General features: G+C 48.5%; 1 protein-coding gene across 2 annotated transcripts in view; it reads right to left on the reverse strand.

Annotated features, from left to right (window-relative positions):
* The window catches only part of MMS22L (MMS22 like, DNA repair protein), a 457,009-nt gene that overhangs the window by 235,729 nt on the left and 202,161 nt on the right, over positions 1-19,119 (reverse strand). For both annotated transcript variants that reach the window (XM_063917017.1, XM_063917018.1), the window contains one exon: positions 15,374-15,600. In XM_063917017.1, the coding sequence (XP_063773087.1) occupies positions 15,374-15,600 (227 nt within the window). The remainder of the gene's footprint in view (positions 1-15,373; positions 15,601-19,119) is intronic.

The following is a 19,119-nucleotide window of genomic DNA, read 5'->3' on the forward strand; positions in this document are numbered from 1 at the left end:
ACATTGCAAACGTGTTCGACCCCGACCAAGTAGCTGCTCGGCAAAGCTGTAAAGCCGAGACACCCCGGGCAGCCGCCCAGTAAGAACCCACCTTACAAGTAGAGTGGGCCTTATCTGACGTAGGACACGGCAATCCTGCCGTAGAATACGCATGCTGGAGAGTGAACCTGATCCAGCGAGAGATCGTCTGCTTAGAAGCAGGACACCCAAGTCTCTTGGGATCATACAGGACAAACAGAGTCCGATTTTCTATGACGAGTAGTCTTCTTTACATAGATTTTCAGAGCCCTTACAACATCCAAGGACTTTGATGAAATTGAGGAGTCAGTAGAAACTGGCACCACAATAGGTTGGTTGATATGACATAACCTTCGGAAGGAACTGCTGATGTGTCCGGAGCTCAGCTCTATCTTCATGGAAGCTCAAGTAGGGGCTCTTACAAGATAAAGCCCCCAGCTCCGACACACGCCTAGCAGAAGCTAAGGCCAAAAAAAGTGACAGCCTTCCATGTGAGAAACTTGACCTAAACCTCCTGTAGAGGCTCGAACCAATCCATGGTGCCGTAGGCGGCACAAAGGGAGGCTGGATGTGCAGAACCGCTTTCAAAAAGGTCTGAAGCTTCGGGAGGGAAGCCAACTGTTTCTGGAAGAAAATGGATAGGGCCGAAATCTGGACCTTTACGGAACCCAACCTCAGGCCCATATCCACACCTGCTTGCAGGAAGAGGAGAAACGGTCCCAGTTGACAACTCCACCGTAGGAAACTTCTTACTCACACCAAGATACATATTCTTTCCAAATGCGATGGTAATGTTTAGACGTTACTCCTTTCCTAGCCTGTATGAGGGTAGGAATAAACCTGTTCGGAATGCCCTTCCGAGCTAATATCTGGCGTTCAACCTCCATGCCGTCAAACGTAGCCGTGGTAAGTCTTGATAAGCGAACGGCCCCTGCTCCAGCAGGTCCTCCCGAAGAGGAAGAGGCCTCAGCTCTTCTAGCAGTAGATCCGCATACCAAGCCTTTCTTGGCCAGTCCGGAGCAATGAGGATAGTCTGAACTCTTGTTCTCCTTACGAGTTTTAGAACTCTTGGAATGAGTTGAAGTGGAGGAAAAACGTACACCGACTGGAACACCCACGGAGTCACTAGGGCGTCCACCGCCGTGGCTTGCGGGTCCCTCGACCTGGAATAATACCGCCGTAGCTTCTTGTTGAGATGAGAGGCCATCATGTCTATTTGAGGTACACTCCAAAGATCTTTTACCTCCGTGAACACCTCCCGATGGAGTCCCAAATCTCCTGGATGGAGATCGTGTCTGCTGAGGAAGTCCGCTTCCCAGTTGTCTACTCCCGGAATGAAGATTGTTGACAGCGCCAACGCGTGTTTTTCCGCCCAGAGGATGATTCTTGTTACCTCTGATATTGTAGCTCTGCTTTTCGTTCCGCACTGTCGATTTATGTAAGCCATTGTCGTTAGATTGTCCGACTGCACTTGAATGGTTCGATCTTGCAGAAGATGGGCCGCCTGGAGAAGACCGTTGTAGACGGCTCTTAGATCCAAAATGTTTATTGGTAGGCTGGATTCCAGTCTTGACCACCTTCCTTGGAAAGTTTCCCCCTTGAGTGACTGCGCCCCAGCCTCGGAGACTGGCATTCGTGGTTAGAAGGATCCAGTCCTGAATCACGAACCTGCGGCCCTCCAGAAGGTGAGGTAGTTGTAGCCACCAGAGGAGTGAAATCCTGGCTTTCGGCGACAGACATATTCTCTGGTGCATGTGTAGATGAGATCCCGACCACTTGTCCAGAAGATCCACACCTCTCCTGGATTCCGCGTCGGCAGACCATTGGCGTAGCCAGAGTCCGTTGCGAGCCGAGACAGACATGGAAGATATCCCTGCAGCCATCGAACCCAGGTCTTTCATGGATTCCATCATAAATCTTGCAGAATCCTGTATGTTACGTAAAAACAATTCAACGTCACTTTTATCCATTGAATCCATTTCCTCAAGTAACGTGCCTGACCACTTTACTATAGCTTCAGAGATCCATGCACAGGCAATAGTAGGTCGCAATATCGCCCCTGAAGCCGTGTATATGGATTTGAGCATAGTGTCAATTTTTCTAGCAGCCGGTTCTTTTAACACGGTAGATCCCGGGATAAGTAAAACATCCTTCTTTGACAGTCTGGAAACAGATGCGTCAACTATGGGTGGGTTTTCTCATTTCTTTCTATCCTCCTCAGGAAAGGGAAAAGCAACCAGAACCTTTCTGGGGATCTGGATTTTTTTCTCCGGGTTTTCCCAGGATTTCTCAAATAAAGCATTTAATTCTTTAAACGTAGGGAAGGTTAGCGAGGCTTTCTTGTTATGCGTGAAGTAAGCCTCCTCAACCAGCTCAGGCATTGCGTCAGTAATATTCAAAACATCTCTAATGGCTTCAATCATCAACTGCACCCCTTTTGCAAGAGATGCCGCAAACCTCAGCACATCCCCCTCACCGTCTGTCGTGTCAGAATTGATATCGGTGTCATCTTGCATAATCTGGGCAAGAGCACATTTTTGAGAGAGCATGCTAGGGGGCCCCGGAACAGAACCGGACCACACAGCCATAGAGTTTTGTAAAACCTGAGTTGCTGTCTCAGTTTGCGCTACCCTAGTAGAAATCTGAGAGATCATACCCTTAAGAGAGGCTAACCACTCAGGCTCCTTAGCAGGAATCTGTGCTAAAACAGTGCAATCCCGATTACATGGAATGGGGTCATCCTGAGAGGACATATCCTCTGCAGCATATGACACAGAGTCCCTAGACATGGCCAGTTGGGGACAACAAACACTCCACACACACAAGGAAAAGGCAGAGTTTCCCCCCAAGAATGTCAAGAGAGCCAGAGATTGGAGCCAACCCACACACAGCGCTTTTTTGATATAGGAAAACCACTATCCAGCGCTTACTGTGCACCTTAATAGGTTACACAGTACATACATCTCCCCCCGACCCCCTTCTACAATCCCCTGTTACCGTACAAGATAGCTGGAGTTGATGAGGAACAGCTCTCCCTGTCAGCATCTCTGCATGCAGGAAAAATGGCGCAGAACTCTGCTGGGTCTGCTCTGAGAAGCTCCGCCCCCTTCCATGGTGCTGCTTCCCGCTCTCTGGTTCTTTATACTGGCCTGAGGAATATCTGCTGGCAGTGATCTGGTGTCCCTGACAGGCTTCTGACCAGTGTAGGGTGTAGGCACTGGCTCAGGGCGCCCCTCACAGCGCCACACAATGTACCACTAAGCCCCGGAGCGCTGTTAGTACTGCGCTCCTTACCCTGTTGCCGCCATCTTCACACCGGTGGCAAACGTTCCCCTCAGGAGCTTAGTGTCCTGTCAGCTGAGATAGTGGCTCAGACCCCTTAGGGCGGACACTACTCACCCCCCCCCCCCAGTCACACGAAGCAGAGAGGCTGTTGGCAGCAGCCTCCCTGTGCCTAAACTCTATTAAAATAAAAAACAGAGAAACTCCTTTGGAGCTCCCCTAGCTGTGACTGGCTCCTCCAGGCACATTTTCTAAACTGAGTCTGGCAGGAGGGGCATAGAGGGAGGAGCCCGCCCACACTCTTAAAGTACCAATGGCTCCTAGTGGACCAGTCTATACCTCATGGTACTAATGTAGACCCCCGCATCCTCTAGGACGTAAGAGAAATTTTATATATATATATATAAAACAATGCGTGGTCTGAGACCGGATGTATGTATCAGAATACTCATACAATATATTCCGGTAGAAGTACACTTGCTCTCAACTAACGCTTTCTTAAAATGACATGTAGAAAGTGTCTGTAGAATTACAGCACTGATAAATCAGGCGGATTTATAGAGGAGACCTTGCCCTGCAGTCCCGGAGACCAGTCGCAGCTACTGTTAGAAGATGGCGCCCAGCGTCTCAGTCAGGGAGTCATAGAGAGTGTGAGGCAGCTCCAGGGAGGGAACACCAGCAGTAGATGGCGCCTGGAGCTGGGGGAGGAGCTAGAGGTCAAGCGCCTTATCCCCTATGCTGGTCCTCACCACTTGGTGCTATAGAGCCTTATTAAAAACGGATAATAGGATTTTAATACCTACCGGTAAATCATTTTCTCTTAGTCCAGATGCTGGGGATGCTTCAAGAACCATGGGGTATAGACGGGATCCGCAGGAGACATGGGCACACTATAAAACTTTGAATTGGTGTGAACTTGCTCCTCCCTCTATGCCCCTCCTCCAGACTCCAGTTATAGGAACTGTGCCCAGGGAGACGGACATTTCGAGGAAAAAGATTTATTTAATGTTTTTAAAAACTAAGGTGAAATAGTAACATAGTAACATAGTATCTAAGGTTGAAAAAAGACAATTGTCCATCGGGTTCAACCTATTTGTGGTCTCCTATGCACGATTATTTTGTATAAAATTTTGACTGAAGTTGCTGACTGCCGTTCCGATTAACCCCTCTTTTTTATAATAACCATAGTGCGTGACTATGCCCTGTAACCCTGGATATCCTTATCCATTAGGAATTAATCTAACCCATTCTTAAAGGTGTTGACTGAGTTGGCCATTACAACTCCCTCAGGCAGGGAATTCCAAACACGTATCGTCCTTACCGTAAAAAAAGCCTTTACGCCGTATTGTGTGGAATCTCCTCTCCTCTAACCTGAGCGAGTGTCCACGAGTTCTCTGTGTTGATCTAACCAAAAACAGGTCCTGCGCAAGATCTGTATATTGTCCCCTTATATATTTGTAAATGTTGATCATGTCCCCTTTTAATCTCCTCTTTTCCAGTGTAAACATGCCTAGTCTTGCAAGCCTTTCCTCGTATTCCAGCGTCTCCATACCCTTAATTAGTTTGGTCGCCCGCCTTTGAACCTTTTCTAGCTCAAGGATATCCTTTTTGTAGTAAGGTGCCCAGAATTGTACACAGTATTCAAGGTGTGGCCTCACAAGTGATTTATATAGCGGGAGTACAATACTCTCGTCCCTAGCATCAATTCCCCGTTTTATGAATGCTAATATCTTATTAGCCTTCTTTGCTGCAGTCCTACTTTGGGTACTACTGCTTAGTTTGCCATCTATGAGGACACCTAAGTCCTTTTCCAGTACAGAATCCCCTAATTTTACCCCATTTAGTAGGTAGGTGTTATAATTGTTCTTGTTACCACAGTGCATTACCTTACACTTGTCTGTATTGAAGCGCATTCTCCATTTCGCTGCCCAAGCTTCTAATTTAACTAAGTCATTCTGAAGCGACTCAGCATCCCCCTCCGCATTTATAACTTTACACAATTTGGTATCATCTGCAAAAATTGACACCATGCTCTTTAGACCTTCTGTTAGGTCGTAAATACATACCAGCTCACACCTCAAACACGCCGTACAACATGGCATTCAACAACAACGCATGCAACGGCATGACCAACATCAGTCACAGACTGACTGAACTTAACTCAACATGAGCGTAACCATAACCAAACTGCAGATACAGCCCGCACTGGGATGGGCGCCCAGCATCCTCTACGGACTAAGAGAAAAGAATTTACCAGTAGGTATTAAAATCCTATTTTCTCATACATCCTAGAGGATGCTGGGGATGCTTCAAGTACCATGGGGTTTATACCAAAGCTCTAGAATGGGCGGGAGAGTGCGGATAACTCTGCAGCACAGACTGACCAAACAAGAGGTCCTCCTCAGCCAGGGTATCAAAAGGTGTTTGATCCCGACCAGGTAGCAGCTCAGCAAAGCTGTAATGCCGAGACCCCTTGGGCAGCCGCCCAGAATGAGCCCACCTTTCTGGTAGAATGGGCTTTCACCGATTTCGGTAACGGCAATCCTGCCGTAGAATGAGCCTCCTGAATCGTACTACAGATCCAGCGCGCAATAGTCTGCTTAGAAGCAGGAGCCCCAATCTTGTTGGTAGCCCACAGGACAAACAGAGCCTCTGTTTTCCTAATCTGAGCCGTTCTGGCGACATAGATCTTCAAAGCTCTGACCACATCGAGAGACTTCGATTTCGCCAAGGCGTCAGTAGCCACTGGCACCACAATAGGCTGGTTCACGTGAAATGATGAAACCACTTTTGGCAGAAATTGCTGACGAGTTCTCAACTCCGCTCTATCAGCAGGGAAGATTAAATAGGGGCTTTTGTGAGACAAAGCCGCCAGCTCAGACACCCGCCTTGCGGACGCCAAGGCCAACAACATGACTACTTTCCAAGTAAGGAATTTTAACTCAACCTTATGCAAAGGTTCAAACCAATGAGATAGCAGGAACTGCAATACCACATTAAGATCCCACGGTGCCACAGGAGGCACAATTGGAGGTTGGATGTGCAGCACACCCTTCACGAAGGTCTGAACTTCTGTAAGGGAGGCCAATTCTTTCTGAAAAAAGATTGATAAGACCGAAATTTGTACTTTAATGGAGCCTAACTTTAGGCCCGCATCCACACCTGCTTGCAAAAAATGGAGCAAACGCCCCAGTTGAAATTCTTCCGTAGGAGCCTTCTTGGATTCACACCAAGACACATATTTTCTCCAAATACAGTGGTAATGCTTTGCCGTTACTTCTTTTCTAGCCTGAAGAAGTGTGGGAATGACTTCACTGGGAATACCCTTACGAGCTAGGATTTGGCGTTCAACCGCCATGCCGTCAAACGCAGCTGCAGTAAGTCTTGATACACGCATGGCCCTTGTTGTAACAGGTCCTCCCGTAGAGGAAGAGGCCAGGGATCTTCTATGAGCAACTCCTGAAGATCTGGATACCAGGCCCTTTTTGGCCAATCCGGAGTATCGCCTGAACCCTTGCTCTTCTTATAATCTTTATCACCTTTGGAATGAGTGGTAGTGGAGGGAACACATAGACCGACGGAAACACCCACGGTGTCACTAGGGCGTCCACCGCTATTGCTTGAGGGTCCCTTGACCTGGAACAATATCTCTGAAGTTTCTTGTTGAGGCGGGACGCCATCATGTCTATTTGAGGAATTCCCCAACGACTTGTCACTTCTCCAAAGACCTCTTGATGAAGACCCCACTCTCCTGGATGGAGATCGTGTCTGCTGAGGAAGTCTGCTTCCCAGCTGTCCACTCCTGGAATGAAAACCGCTGACAGAGCGCTTGCATGTCTTTCCGCCCAGCGAAGAATTTTCGTGGCCTCGGCCATAGCCGCTCTGCTCTTCGTTCCGCCCTGGCAGTTTATGTACGCCACTACTGTTATGTTGTCTGACTGAATCAAGACGGGCAGACCGCGAAGATGATGTTCTGCTTGCAGAATGCCGTTGTAAATGGCCCTTATTTCCAGAATGTTTATGTGCAGACAAGCTTCCTGGCTTGACCATTTTCCCTGAAAGTTTCTCCCCTGTGTGACTGCTCACCAGCCTCAGAGACTTGCATCTGTGGTCACCAGGATCCAATCCTGAATCCCGAACCTGTGTCCCTCCAGAAGGTGAGAACTGTGCAGCCACCACAGAAGGGAGATCCTGGTTCTGGAAGATAGGATTATTTTCCGGTGCATGTCCAGGTGGGACCCGGACCACTTGTCCAACAGGTCCCACTGAAACACCCTGGCATGGAACCTGCCATACGGAATGGCCTCGTAGGCCGCCACCATCTTCCCCAGCAACCGAGTGCATTGAAAAACTGACACTTTTGCCGGTTTCAGAATCTGTTTTACCATGTTCTGTATTTCCAGAGCCTTTTCCACTGGAAGAAAAACTCTCTGTAATTCTGTATCCAGAATCATACCCAGGAACGACAGCCGTGTCGTCGGAACCAACTGTGACTTTGGCAAGTTTAGGAGCCAACCATGTTGTTGCAGAATCGTCAGTGAGAGCGCAACATTTTTCAGCAATTGCTCCTTGGATCTCGCCTTTATGAGGAGATCGTCCAAGTACGGGATAATTGTAATTCCCTGCTTGCGCAGGAGAACTATCATTTCCGCCATAACCTTGGTGAAAATCCTTGGTGCTGTGGACAGACCAAACGGCAACGTCTGAAATTGGTAATGACAATCCTGAACAGCAAACCTCAGGTATGCCTGATGTGGAGGATATATGGGAACGTGTAAGTAGGCATCTCCTTTATGTCGACCGACACCATAAAATCCACCTCCTCCAGACTGGAGATCACTGTTCGGAGAGATTCCATCTTGAATTTGAATTTTTTCAGAAAAAAATTGAGGGATTTTAGGTTCAGAATCGGTCTGACTGAGCCATCCGGCTTCGGGACCACGAACAGACTCGAATAAAACCCCTCCCCCCGTTGCGACGGTGGTACCGTGACAATGACTTGACTTTGACACAGCTTTAGTATCGCCGCGCATACTACCTCTCTTTCTAGAAGAGAAGCTGGCAAGGCTGATTTGAAAAATCGGTGAGGGGCACGTCTTCAAACTCTAAATTGTACCCTTGGGTTACTATTTCTAATATCCAAGGATCCAGGTCCGAGTGCACCCAGACCTGACTGAAGAGTTTGAGACGTGCCGCCACCAGTGCGGACTCCCGCAGAGGAGCCCGGTGTCATGCGGTGGATTTGGTAGAAGCCGGAGAGGACTTCTGCTCTTGGGAACTCGCCACGGCCTGTGACCTCTTTCCCCTTCCTCTTCCTCTTGCAGCAAGGAAGGAGGACCCTCGTCCTTTTTTGAATTTATTGGGCCGAAAGGACTGCATCTGATAGTGGGGCGTTTTCTTTTGTTGTGCAGGAACATGAGGCAAAAATGAAGACTTACCCGCAGTAGCCGTAGATACCAGGTCAGTGAGGCAGTCACCAAACAAGACACTACCGTTAAACGGGAAAAGACTCCATCGCCTTCTTGAGTCAGCATCAGCATTCCATTGATGAATCCACAATGCTCTCCTAGCCGAGACTGCCATGGCATTGGCCCTTGATCCCAAAAGGCCAATATCCCTTACAGCTTCTTTTAAATATGCTGCAGCGTCCCTGATATGACCCAGAGTCAAAAGCACGCTATCCCTGTCTAGGGTATCTATCTCAGATGACAAGTTATCTGCCCACTTTTCAATAGCGCTACTCACCCATGCCGAAGCAACGGCAGGCCTGAGTAGCGAACCTGTAGTGACATAAATGGATTTTAGTGCATTTTCCTGCTTACGATACGCAGGATCCTTTAGGGCTGCCGTGTCAGGAGACGGAAGCGCTACCTTTTTGGACAGACGCAATAGAGCTTTGTCCACCGTGGGGGTTGACTCCCACTTTTCCCTGTCCCCAGAGGGGAACGGATATGCCACCGGAATTCTTTTGGGAACCTGTACCTTCTTGTCAGGCTTTTCCCAAGCCTCTTCAAAAAGAGCGTTCAGTTCATGAGAGGGAGGAAACGTTACCTCAGGTTTCTTTCCTTTAAACATACAGACCCTTGTATCAGGAACAGCAGGGTCCTCCGTGATATGTAATACGTCTTTTATCGCCACAATCATGTACCGAATCCTCTTAGCCAGTTTAGGATTCAATCTGGCATCACTATAGTCGACACTGGAATCAGAGTCCGTTTTCGGTATCTGTATCTGGGTAAATGCACGTTTCTGTGACCCAGAAGGGGTCTGAGTTTGTGACAATGCATCCTCCATGGATTTTCTCCATGTCTGGTTCTTAGACTCAGATTTATCTAATCTCTTAGTCAACCAAGCAACATTTGCATTCAAAACACTAAACATATTTACCCAATCAGCCGTCGGCGGTGTAGACACAGTCACTCCCACAGCCTTTTCTGTCCCCACTCCAGCCTCCTCCTGGGAAGAGCACTCAGCCTCAGACATGTCGACACACACGTACCGACACCCACAACCACACTGGGGCTATAGGAGACAGACCCACAACAAAACCTGTTAGAGGGACACAGAGGGAGTTCTGCCAGCTCACAACCCAGCGCCTATCCCGGTTCTGAAGCGAGTAAATTACTGCCCAGACCTGTTAGTGCTTTTACTTTGCAATAATTACCACCAAATCACTTGTCGTTCCCCCCCCCCCCCCCCCCATTTTGCACCCTGTTACCGCAGCTACTGTGAAGAGAAAATGGCGCTGGTGAGAGCTGTGAGGGCTAAGCCACGCCCCCTTCATGGCGCACTCCAGTCCCGCTTAATTATACATCTTTATACTGGCGGTGGTCTGTAATTAGTGCCCAGGCACTTTATACACTTTCTGCCAGTCGCTAAATTGAGGATTTATGCTGCCCCCCAGCGCCCTGCACCCAGCAGTGCCGTTCTTATGTGGGAGCATGGCGCGCAGCGCGGCCGCTGCGCGGTACCTCAAAAAGCCATCTTCTGCCGTCACTGAAGTCTTCTGATCTTCTGTTGCTCACCCGGCTTCTATCTTCTGGCTCTGCAAGGGGGGTGACAGCGCAGCTCTGGGAACGAGCAGCTAGGCGCACCAAGTGATCGGACCCTCTGGAGCTAATGGTGTCCAGTAGCCTAAGAAGCAGAGCCTTTGAACTCACAGAAGTAGGTCTGCTTCTCTCCCCTCAGTCCCACGCTGCAGGGAGCCTGTTGCCAGCAGGTCTCCCTGAAAATAATAAACCTAATAAAGTCTTTTTTCTGAGAAACTCTGGAGAGCTTCCCAGTGTGCATCCAGTCTCACTGGGTACAGAATCTAACTGGAGTCTGGAGGAGGGGCATAGAGGGAGGAGCCAGTTCACACCCATTCAAAGTCTTATAGTGTGCCCGTGTCTCCTGCGGATCCCGTCTATACCCCATGGTTCTTGAAGCATCCCCAGCATCCTCTAGGACGTATAAGAAAATTTATTATCCGACCTGTGCTCTCCTGCCCTGGTGGATATAGTGGGGTCCCTGTATGGCCACAGTGTCCCGCGCCTGGGGGACCCTCTTACCTCCTCCCTGAGAAGCAGCCACGCGATCCAGGAGAGCGTCTGCGGTGGTGTGCATAGGAACCGGAGCGTCTCCGCCGGAAGTACCCCGGGACAGAGCCAGCAGGAGTATGCGACGCTGCTGGGGAGGTGATGGAGCCGCAGCACAGTATGTCACACTGACATATGAAGTGCTGCAGCCCTTGAAGTCTTCTAAATAGCGTTTTCAGGGCTGCCTGCGCAGCCCAACCTGTTAAGTGACCTGCTTACGCAGGCATCAACTCTAAAACTGAGCTCAGAGTGCCTGGAGGCGGGGTTATATAGAGGAGGCCCCGCAATGCATCCTGGGACCGTCTAAAGCTTTAGCCTGCTGGTGCCTCTGGATCAAGATCCATCTCTACACCCCGATATATTCCCTGTGGAACAGTGTACCCCACTGCAGAAAAACACATTAAGTACCATTATAAGACCTTGTACACATACTGCAAATTTGTAAATATTGCAAGATGCATAGATAAAAATGAACATTTGAAAATTAACAATTAAAAATTAACATTTAGTAGCTATTTAATAGACATATAGAAACTATATTTACTTATTCATAACAGTTATTTTATTTTTCTATCAAATCAGGATTTTGGTACTTACCAATAAATCCCTTTCTCCGATTCCACAGGGGCCACTGGAGTGCAGATACAATGGGGAAATAGTAGGCAGTAACTGGGAGCTGGCACTTTAAATTTATTTACCATGTAACTAGCTCCTCCCCTACTATGTCCCCCCTCCAAGCCAGTCTTAGTTAAAACTGTGCCCGAGGAGAGCTGGAAAAGACCAACGTCAAAGTAGAGGAGGTTCGCTAAGCCAACTAAACAGGTTAACACCAAGGAAACCTGGAAACATAGTGATAGGGTAACATGAACAATACGCGCAGTCACACAGTGACATGCAACCCGATAAGTGAAGTAGGAGGAAACAGCGCTGTGTGAGCGTCCAGTGGCCCCTGTGGAATCGGAGAAAGGGATTTATCGGTAAGTACCAAAATCCTGATTTCTCCTTCATCCACTAGGGGCCACTGGAGTGCAGATACAATGGGGACGTCCCAGAGCTCCCAAGACGGGAGGGAGAGCGCTGAGATTCCTGCAACAACCGTTCGGCCCAACTGTGACACAGAGGCCGCAAAAAAGGCAAATCCGTAAAACGTGACAAACATATGATGTCCCGACTAAGCGGCATCGCAACATAAAGCATTCACGGAAACCCCGTGGGCGGCGGCCGCCCCTGAAGGTCCCCTAGAGCACGTGGAGTGCGCCGAAATTGAAAACGGAGGCCCTCGAGCCACCGCCAAATAAGACTGTCTGATGGCCAGACGTATCCAACGGTCCACGACCGCTGGGACCCCGGACAATCAGGACGGGAACATCGTACAAAACAGGGACGAAAGCAAGTTGCCGAACAGCCGAAGAGCTCTGTACAGAGGGTCGGAGAACCCTGACAACATCCAAAGGTCACGAATCCGGTGAAACCGCCGAGAGAGCCGAAAACACAAGTGTCAGATTTATATGAAAAGCGGACCTCACCCCTGGAAGAAACGACAGCTGAGTATGAAGCCCAGCCGTAACTCAATTCGAAAGGGAGAATGTCGGTAGAGAACTCCCTGCAAGAAAACCTGAACTTCCGGCCGCCAGGCTAATTACCTTTGGAAGAAAACCAAAAGAGTAGAGACCTGAAACTCAGGTCAACCGAGTCGAAGCGCAGCCGAGCAAACCACCCGGAGAAACTAAAGAAGGCGGTTAAATGAAAAACCGAAGGGAAAAACCCTCGGCATCCACACAAGGCCACAAAAAGTTTCCAAAAGTGGCAAAAGATAGACGAAGTAACTGATTTCCGAAATCGGGGCCCAGTAGGTATAACAGAAGCAGGGAAACTCCCTCCTGCTGAGAAGGTCTCGTGAATGACCACCCTGTTAAACGAAACCTGTGGAAGACAGAACAAAGGACCCTGTTGAAGTAGACATTCCCACAGAGGTAGGGGTCAAGGCTCCTCTACTGACAACAGGTGCAGGGTGGATTTCCAAGTCTTGTGCGGCCAAACCGGAATATCTGGAGGACTAGCGCACATCCTCCCTTTATGTGTTGCAGAAAGTGAGGTAGTAACAAAAAAAGGAGGAAAGATAGACTAAACAGAAGCTCCAAGGAGCTGTGAGGGCATCCTCGGCTACTGCTGCCAGAGCTCACATCCAAGAGTAGTAAAGGGGCAGTTGAAGAGTCAGTCGGAACGCCATGAGGTCGAACCGAGTTCTCCGCCAACAGCCGACCAGCTGACAAAACTCTGGGTAATATCCACTCACCCGGGTGCTTGACCTGGAATGAAGATTGTTGTCCTCTGCTCAGAGGAGGCTGCAGGTGACCTCTCTCAGCGCCGCACTTGGCTGGAGATGGGAACTAGGCCCGAGGAAGGAAAAATCCTCTGACGGACCCGGATTGAGAACCATCTCTAAGAACAGAAAACAGTACGAGGAGCATAAATGGAACCCGTGTCGAATCAGAAGATCCTGAATCCTACGGATATTCAGAAGCAACCTAATCTGCAGAGTGGGTTTCCAGCAGTAGATTATCCAGTTAGGGATCAAACGTCACTCCCTGCCTTTGAAGTAGGGCCATCCTGTGACCTTCATAAACACGGTGGGAGCGGAAGAGGGACCGAACGGAAAGGTCTGAAAGTGGAAATGAATATCCTGTACTACGAATCAGGGGAAAATCTCAATGAGGAAACCCAATGGAAACCAGTAAACAGGCATCCCTGATGACTAAGGATGCCTAAACCCTCTTTGCTCCAAACTAGCAATCACAGACTGAAGGGATTCTTAGCTCAGAATAGGCCCGGCCAGGCCATCTGGATTCGGCACGGACAAAAACAAAACAAAAAACAAAGGCCTGAGAAAATGCCCCGATTCCAATGTGCGGAAACAGGGATCAGCACCCTTGCAGTTAGAAGCATCCGAAATGCCGCCTGCAGCACGACTCTGTCGTCGGAAGCTGGCAGACATGTGGTAAGGTACCACTGAGGCGGTTGGACTCCAAAATCGCGTATGTAACCGCCCGTGATGAGAAACCTAACCCAAGCATACCCAGGCCTCCCAGAAAAACCACAGACATGCGCTCACACTGAGATCTCCCAGGTGGGAGGGAGGTCTGACCTGAGGTGGGTGTGTTGGAGGACCTACAATCAGACTGGTCCGAGGATGCTGAACCGCTGCCTCGGTCTCTTACTTTGAGATCCCCTGGTGACGGAGATACTGTCCCTGTCATGTACTCGAAACCCGGAAAAGGTACGCAAAGATCTAAGGGAAAGACCGGTATAGGTCCATCTTGGAGCTGGAGCAGCAGTAGGGGAAAGAAAAGTGGACTTACCCAATGGCCTGAGAAATCCAGGCCGGAAGATCCTTCCCGACAGGGCCCGTAATGAACCACGCCACCGCTGCCCCTTAGGATTCAATATCCGCCTGTTACTATCGCAGCCCTAAAGGTCGTCGGGCCAGCAATGCGAGCCACGGCCGGGGATCGGAGGACTAACATAGCGGGGGGCACTCTGTGAGCAATGCGAGCAACGGCCGGGGAGCGGAGGAAACCAGAGCGGGCAGCGGGAGGGGAGAATGCAAGACCCAAACCCCGACTGCAGAGCCGATGCCAGCGCCAACAAGGTGCGCCACTGGCTCTCTGCGTCTTGCAATGAAACTGAGAGCGGGAAGCGGTGATATAAGCCGCTGGAGACCAGAGATGAGTCAGAGTCTCTGGCGGCTGTCTCAGGGCTCAGTATTAGATTAAAGTAAAGTTTGTACTCACCGCTGCTGCTGCTGTTGTAGATGGAGTGGCCGCGACACGCGCCGCACGCAGCGGTGTCCGGTCACTTATACTCACCGCTGCCGTGCTGCCAGGATCTTCTGCCGACGGAGCTGCCCCGACACGCGCCGTACGCAGCGGTGTCCGGCCAGTCTCCGGAGAGCTCAGTGTCTCCTTCAGCCGTGGCCCATCCCGAGCCGCACGCAGCTACGATGGGACCCCGCTGGCAGCCTCCCGCGGTGCAGACTGGCAGTGGCAGAGCTGCCAGTCTGTGAGTGTAAGTAAGAAAAAGAAAAATAATCATATAAAAAAAAAAATTCTTCAGAGAAGACCCAAGTGAACCAGCTCCCTTGGGCACTAAACTAAGACTGGCTTGGAGGGGGGACATAGTAGGGGAGGAGCTAGTCACATGGTTATAAATTTAAAGTTCCAGCTCCCAGTTACTGCCTACTATTTCCCCATTGTATCTGCACTCCAGTGGCCCCTAGTGAATGAAGGAGAAACAACGTTTAATGATAAGTATCAAGTCTAAATGCTTTTGAACACAAATAAACAAACAAAAAGAAAAAAACTATTTTAAACTGATGTGTGTTATAAATGGTAGTACCTGTAATTGGTTCTTGGTTAGCACATTACAAAGAGCAGAATTACCAGTCTTGGAGTGTGGCAGCAAACCAAGTCATCAGGAAATGATTAAACCATACACACCTTCCTTTAATTTGCTTCCATGGATGTGCACCACTGCTATACTTGGCATTTTTCATTAGGCGTGCCACGATCCTTAGGAAAATCAGGTAACTGTTATCAGACTTGTAAAGGTCAAGACTTTGTTCATCAGCACAGCAGTTTTTCACAATCTCCAACATGGTAAAGGGGGTTTTACTGATACTGGCCAAAGATTTTATTCCAAGCCAAGATATATTAAACACACTGTTCTACAAAAGGAAACATACAATCTTAGTTTTGCAACACGACAACAACAACATTATTTCAAGCATATGCTGTGATAAACATTTGAGGTACTCATGAAAGTACTTCACAATAGCAGTGGTTCATAGTGCCAAACCTACAAAGCAAGGTGTGGATTAAAACTCCATGTCCTACAATTATGTCCTGACATAAAAATGGGATTATTACACTTCTGATAAATTCTTTTCTTAGAGTCTATTGTGGAACACTGGAAACCATGGGATATACTGTAGATGCGCAACAGTAGTTAAGGCATATTAAAAGTCTATCCTCACAGGTAGCAAGTTGATTTACTGACCAAGCCAAACAATGTAGGGAACAAAAATAAAATAAAAGGAAGAACACACCTACAGCAAAACTATCAAATGTAAAAAAGTGCATAAAAGGCGAAAGTACAGTATCCCTCTATGGACTCAGGAAAAATGATTTTACTTAAGCTCATGCTTTTACCAGAAACCCTGACATCTCTGCCTCTAGGGAAGGGTCCTGTCAGTAAAAGCAGGGCAAAGCAGCTTCTAATCAAAAATGTGTTGTTGGATGTTACATTTGTAACAAATAGGAAATGCGCCTACATCAGGCAGGTGAAGGCTGCACACTGTCCAATATCTGCTTAATGATCTTGTTGGAAGTGCATGAACATTTTCTGGAAGAGGCCTCTCCTCCCATGGAAGCAAGATATAAAAGTGACCTACCTAGCAATTGTTTACTTAGACCAGAGGTTCTCAAACTCGGTCCTCGGGGGCACACACAGTGCATGTTTTGCAGGTAACCCAGCAGGTGCACAGGTGTATTAATTACTCACTGACACATTTTAAAAGGTCCACAGGTGGAGCTAATTATTTCACTTGCGATTCTGTGAGGAGACCTGCAAAACATGCACTGTGTGTGCCCCCGAGGACCGAGTTTGAGAACCTCTGACTTAGACCATGGGTCTTCAGCCTGTGGCCCTCCAGCTGCTGTGAAACTACACATCCCAGCATGCCCTGCCACAGTTTTGCTATTAAGGTATGCTAAACCTGGGGCACGGCATGCTGGGATGTATAGTTCCACAGCAGCTGGAGAGCCGCAGGTTGAAAACCCATGAGTTAGCCAATAGACAAGCCTTGTTTTCAGCATCATAAAGTGTAAAAAAATCCACCCTCCTTGAAGTTCCATGATTAAAGGTTCACAAACTCCAGACAACATCCAGAGAACAAAGAGAGCAATCTACTTCCAGAGACATAGCACCATCTAAATGGGTAGAGAAAAGGTAAAAAAGGGGAGGATTTAAGTTTGGAATAAACACTGCTAAAGATAGCCAGAATAATCCGACTGCCCTACAAAATATTCTGTGGGTTCGTGGTGTGCTGTTGGCGACTCCAGATAGCTGTTGTATGGACTATCTGACTGAATCTTTATGGTTCTTTACTGCAAAATGTGATGTCTATGACTAGAAAATTGAACAGAGCTGTCAGTTCCATATTGAATGGCAGCTTTGTCCCTGTTCTGTTGGAGCTTACAGTTTATATATCCTAATATAGAAGTTGACGGCACCACACAGTTAGGCTTTCAATCACAGGATGCTCCAGTCCTCCTTCTCATATACCCCGCCTAGGGAAGCCAGTTTTGTTAACAAGCCCAAGGCCGGAGCAGGATTTAAGGAGAGAAGGAAGACCTGAACATACAAAAAACACTCTCCCACATAGCAGAGGAGAGAAACATCAAAAAGGGAATAAACAAAAGATATCTCTTCCCCTCCAAGATGGGTGTATCAGGGTGGTCGCCCTGTGGATCCTTTGCACCTTGAAGAAAAAGAGTTTACCATTGTAAGTCTACCATAACTCTTGTTTTCGTCATCAGGGTCCATAGTAATCCACAGTCACGCGAAGTCTCCTAGACTCGGTTTGTTTACTAGCTGGCCAACCTTGCTTATGGAATCCATATAGGACAAATAGAAAATCCATTTTCCTGATCACTCTGGTACGTTCCACGTAAATCCTTAGTGCACGAACCACATCCAATAAGGCCTCTCCAGCCAAAAGATCCAAGGACTGAAAGGCTGGAACCACTAGCTCCATATTTAGATGCAACTTGGACATTACCTTAGGAAGGAGACCCACCTCGGTCCGGAGAACTGCCCTATCTTGATGGAAGATCATAAACGGAGGAAGAAAGTGCTCCCAAATCAGACCCCCTTCTAGCAGAGACAATAGCCAGGAGAAATATCACCTTTGTCGACAACCACCTAAGGTCCACTGACTTTAAAGGCTCAAATGGAGAAGTCTTAAGAGCTTGCAAGACCAGGGATAAATCCCAGGAGGGCACTGGACGAACAAAGGGAGGCTGGATATGGAGTACTCCTTGAAAAAAAGTACACACATCTTGTAGTGGCGCGATCTTTCGTTGAAACCATTGGTTGCACAGGGAAAGATTGGGGTGTTGAGTGGATCTTGATCCAGAGGCACCAACGGGATAAAGCTTTAGGCTGTCCCAGGACGCATTGGGTCCTCCTCTATAAACCCCACCTCCAGGCACTTGAGCTCAGTTTCGTTAACAAGTCAAATGCAGGCAAGAGAGAATGCAGGTGTTAATCACATAGAACCATATTCTCACGACAGGAGAAGGTACCAGCGGCTAATGCCATACAAACCCAAAGAAGCAAGGTGGATCAGGGTGTGCGCCCTGTATAACCAATGTACCTCGCAGAAAGAGAGTTGACAATGGTAAGTCTACCGTAACTCTCCTTTTCTGCAGCAAGGTACATTGGTTTCCACAGGAAAACATTGGGTATGTCCCAAAACAGTTCATCAAGGGAGGAGACGCGCCTTAGCAGGTATGAGAACCCGGCGTCCAAAGGAAGCATCCAGGGAAGCGGAACTCTCAAAGGCATAGAACCTAATAGACGTGTTCACTGAGGATCACGTAGCCGCCTTGCACAATTGTTCTGCAGACACATCACGGCGGCCTGCCCAAGAAGGTCCAACAGACCAAGCAGAATGGGCTTGAATAGCAGCAGGAGCTGGGAGTACAGCCTGCGCATAGGCTTGTGCAATCACCATTCTATTCCATCTGACCAAGGTTTGCTTAATCGCAGGACAGCCACGTTTGTGGAAACCAAACAGTACAAAAAAGGATATCTGACCTCCTGATAAAGGCAGTCCTCCCCACATAAATATGGAGAGCCCGTACCATATCCAAAGACCGCACAAGTCTGAAGAAATAAAGGGGGTAAATCAGACCTGATCGCTGCTGTGCATTTTCTTACAGGCTGCGATCAGGTTTGAACTGCGCATACACTGCAATGCGCAGGCGCGATGGACCGCAGTAACAGGGAGCACTGGCCAGCGAAAGTATGGTGCAAAAAATCCGAACGCACCGGTGATTGCAAGGAGACTGAGGAAGAGTGCGTTTGTGGATGGCAACTGACCGTTTTTAAGGAGTGTCCGGAAAAAAGCAGGAAGGACCAGGCGTTTGGAGGGAGGGATTCTGACATTAGCTCCGGCACC

The sequence above is a fragment of the Pseudophryne corroboree genome, chromosome 4, assembly GCF_028390025.1.
Source record: "Pseudophryne corroboree isolate aPseCor3 chromosome 4, aPseCor3.hap2, whole genome shotgun sequence".
Classification (NCBI taxonomy): Eukaryota; Metazoa; Chordata; class Amphibia; order Anura; family Myobatrachidae; genus Pseudophryne; species Pseudophryne corroboree.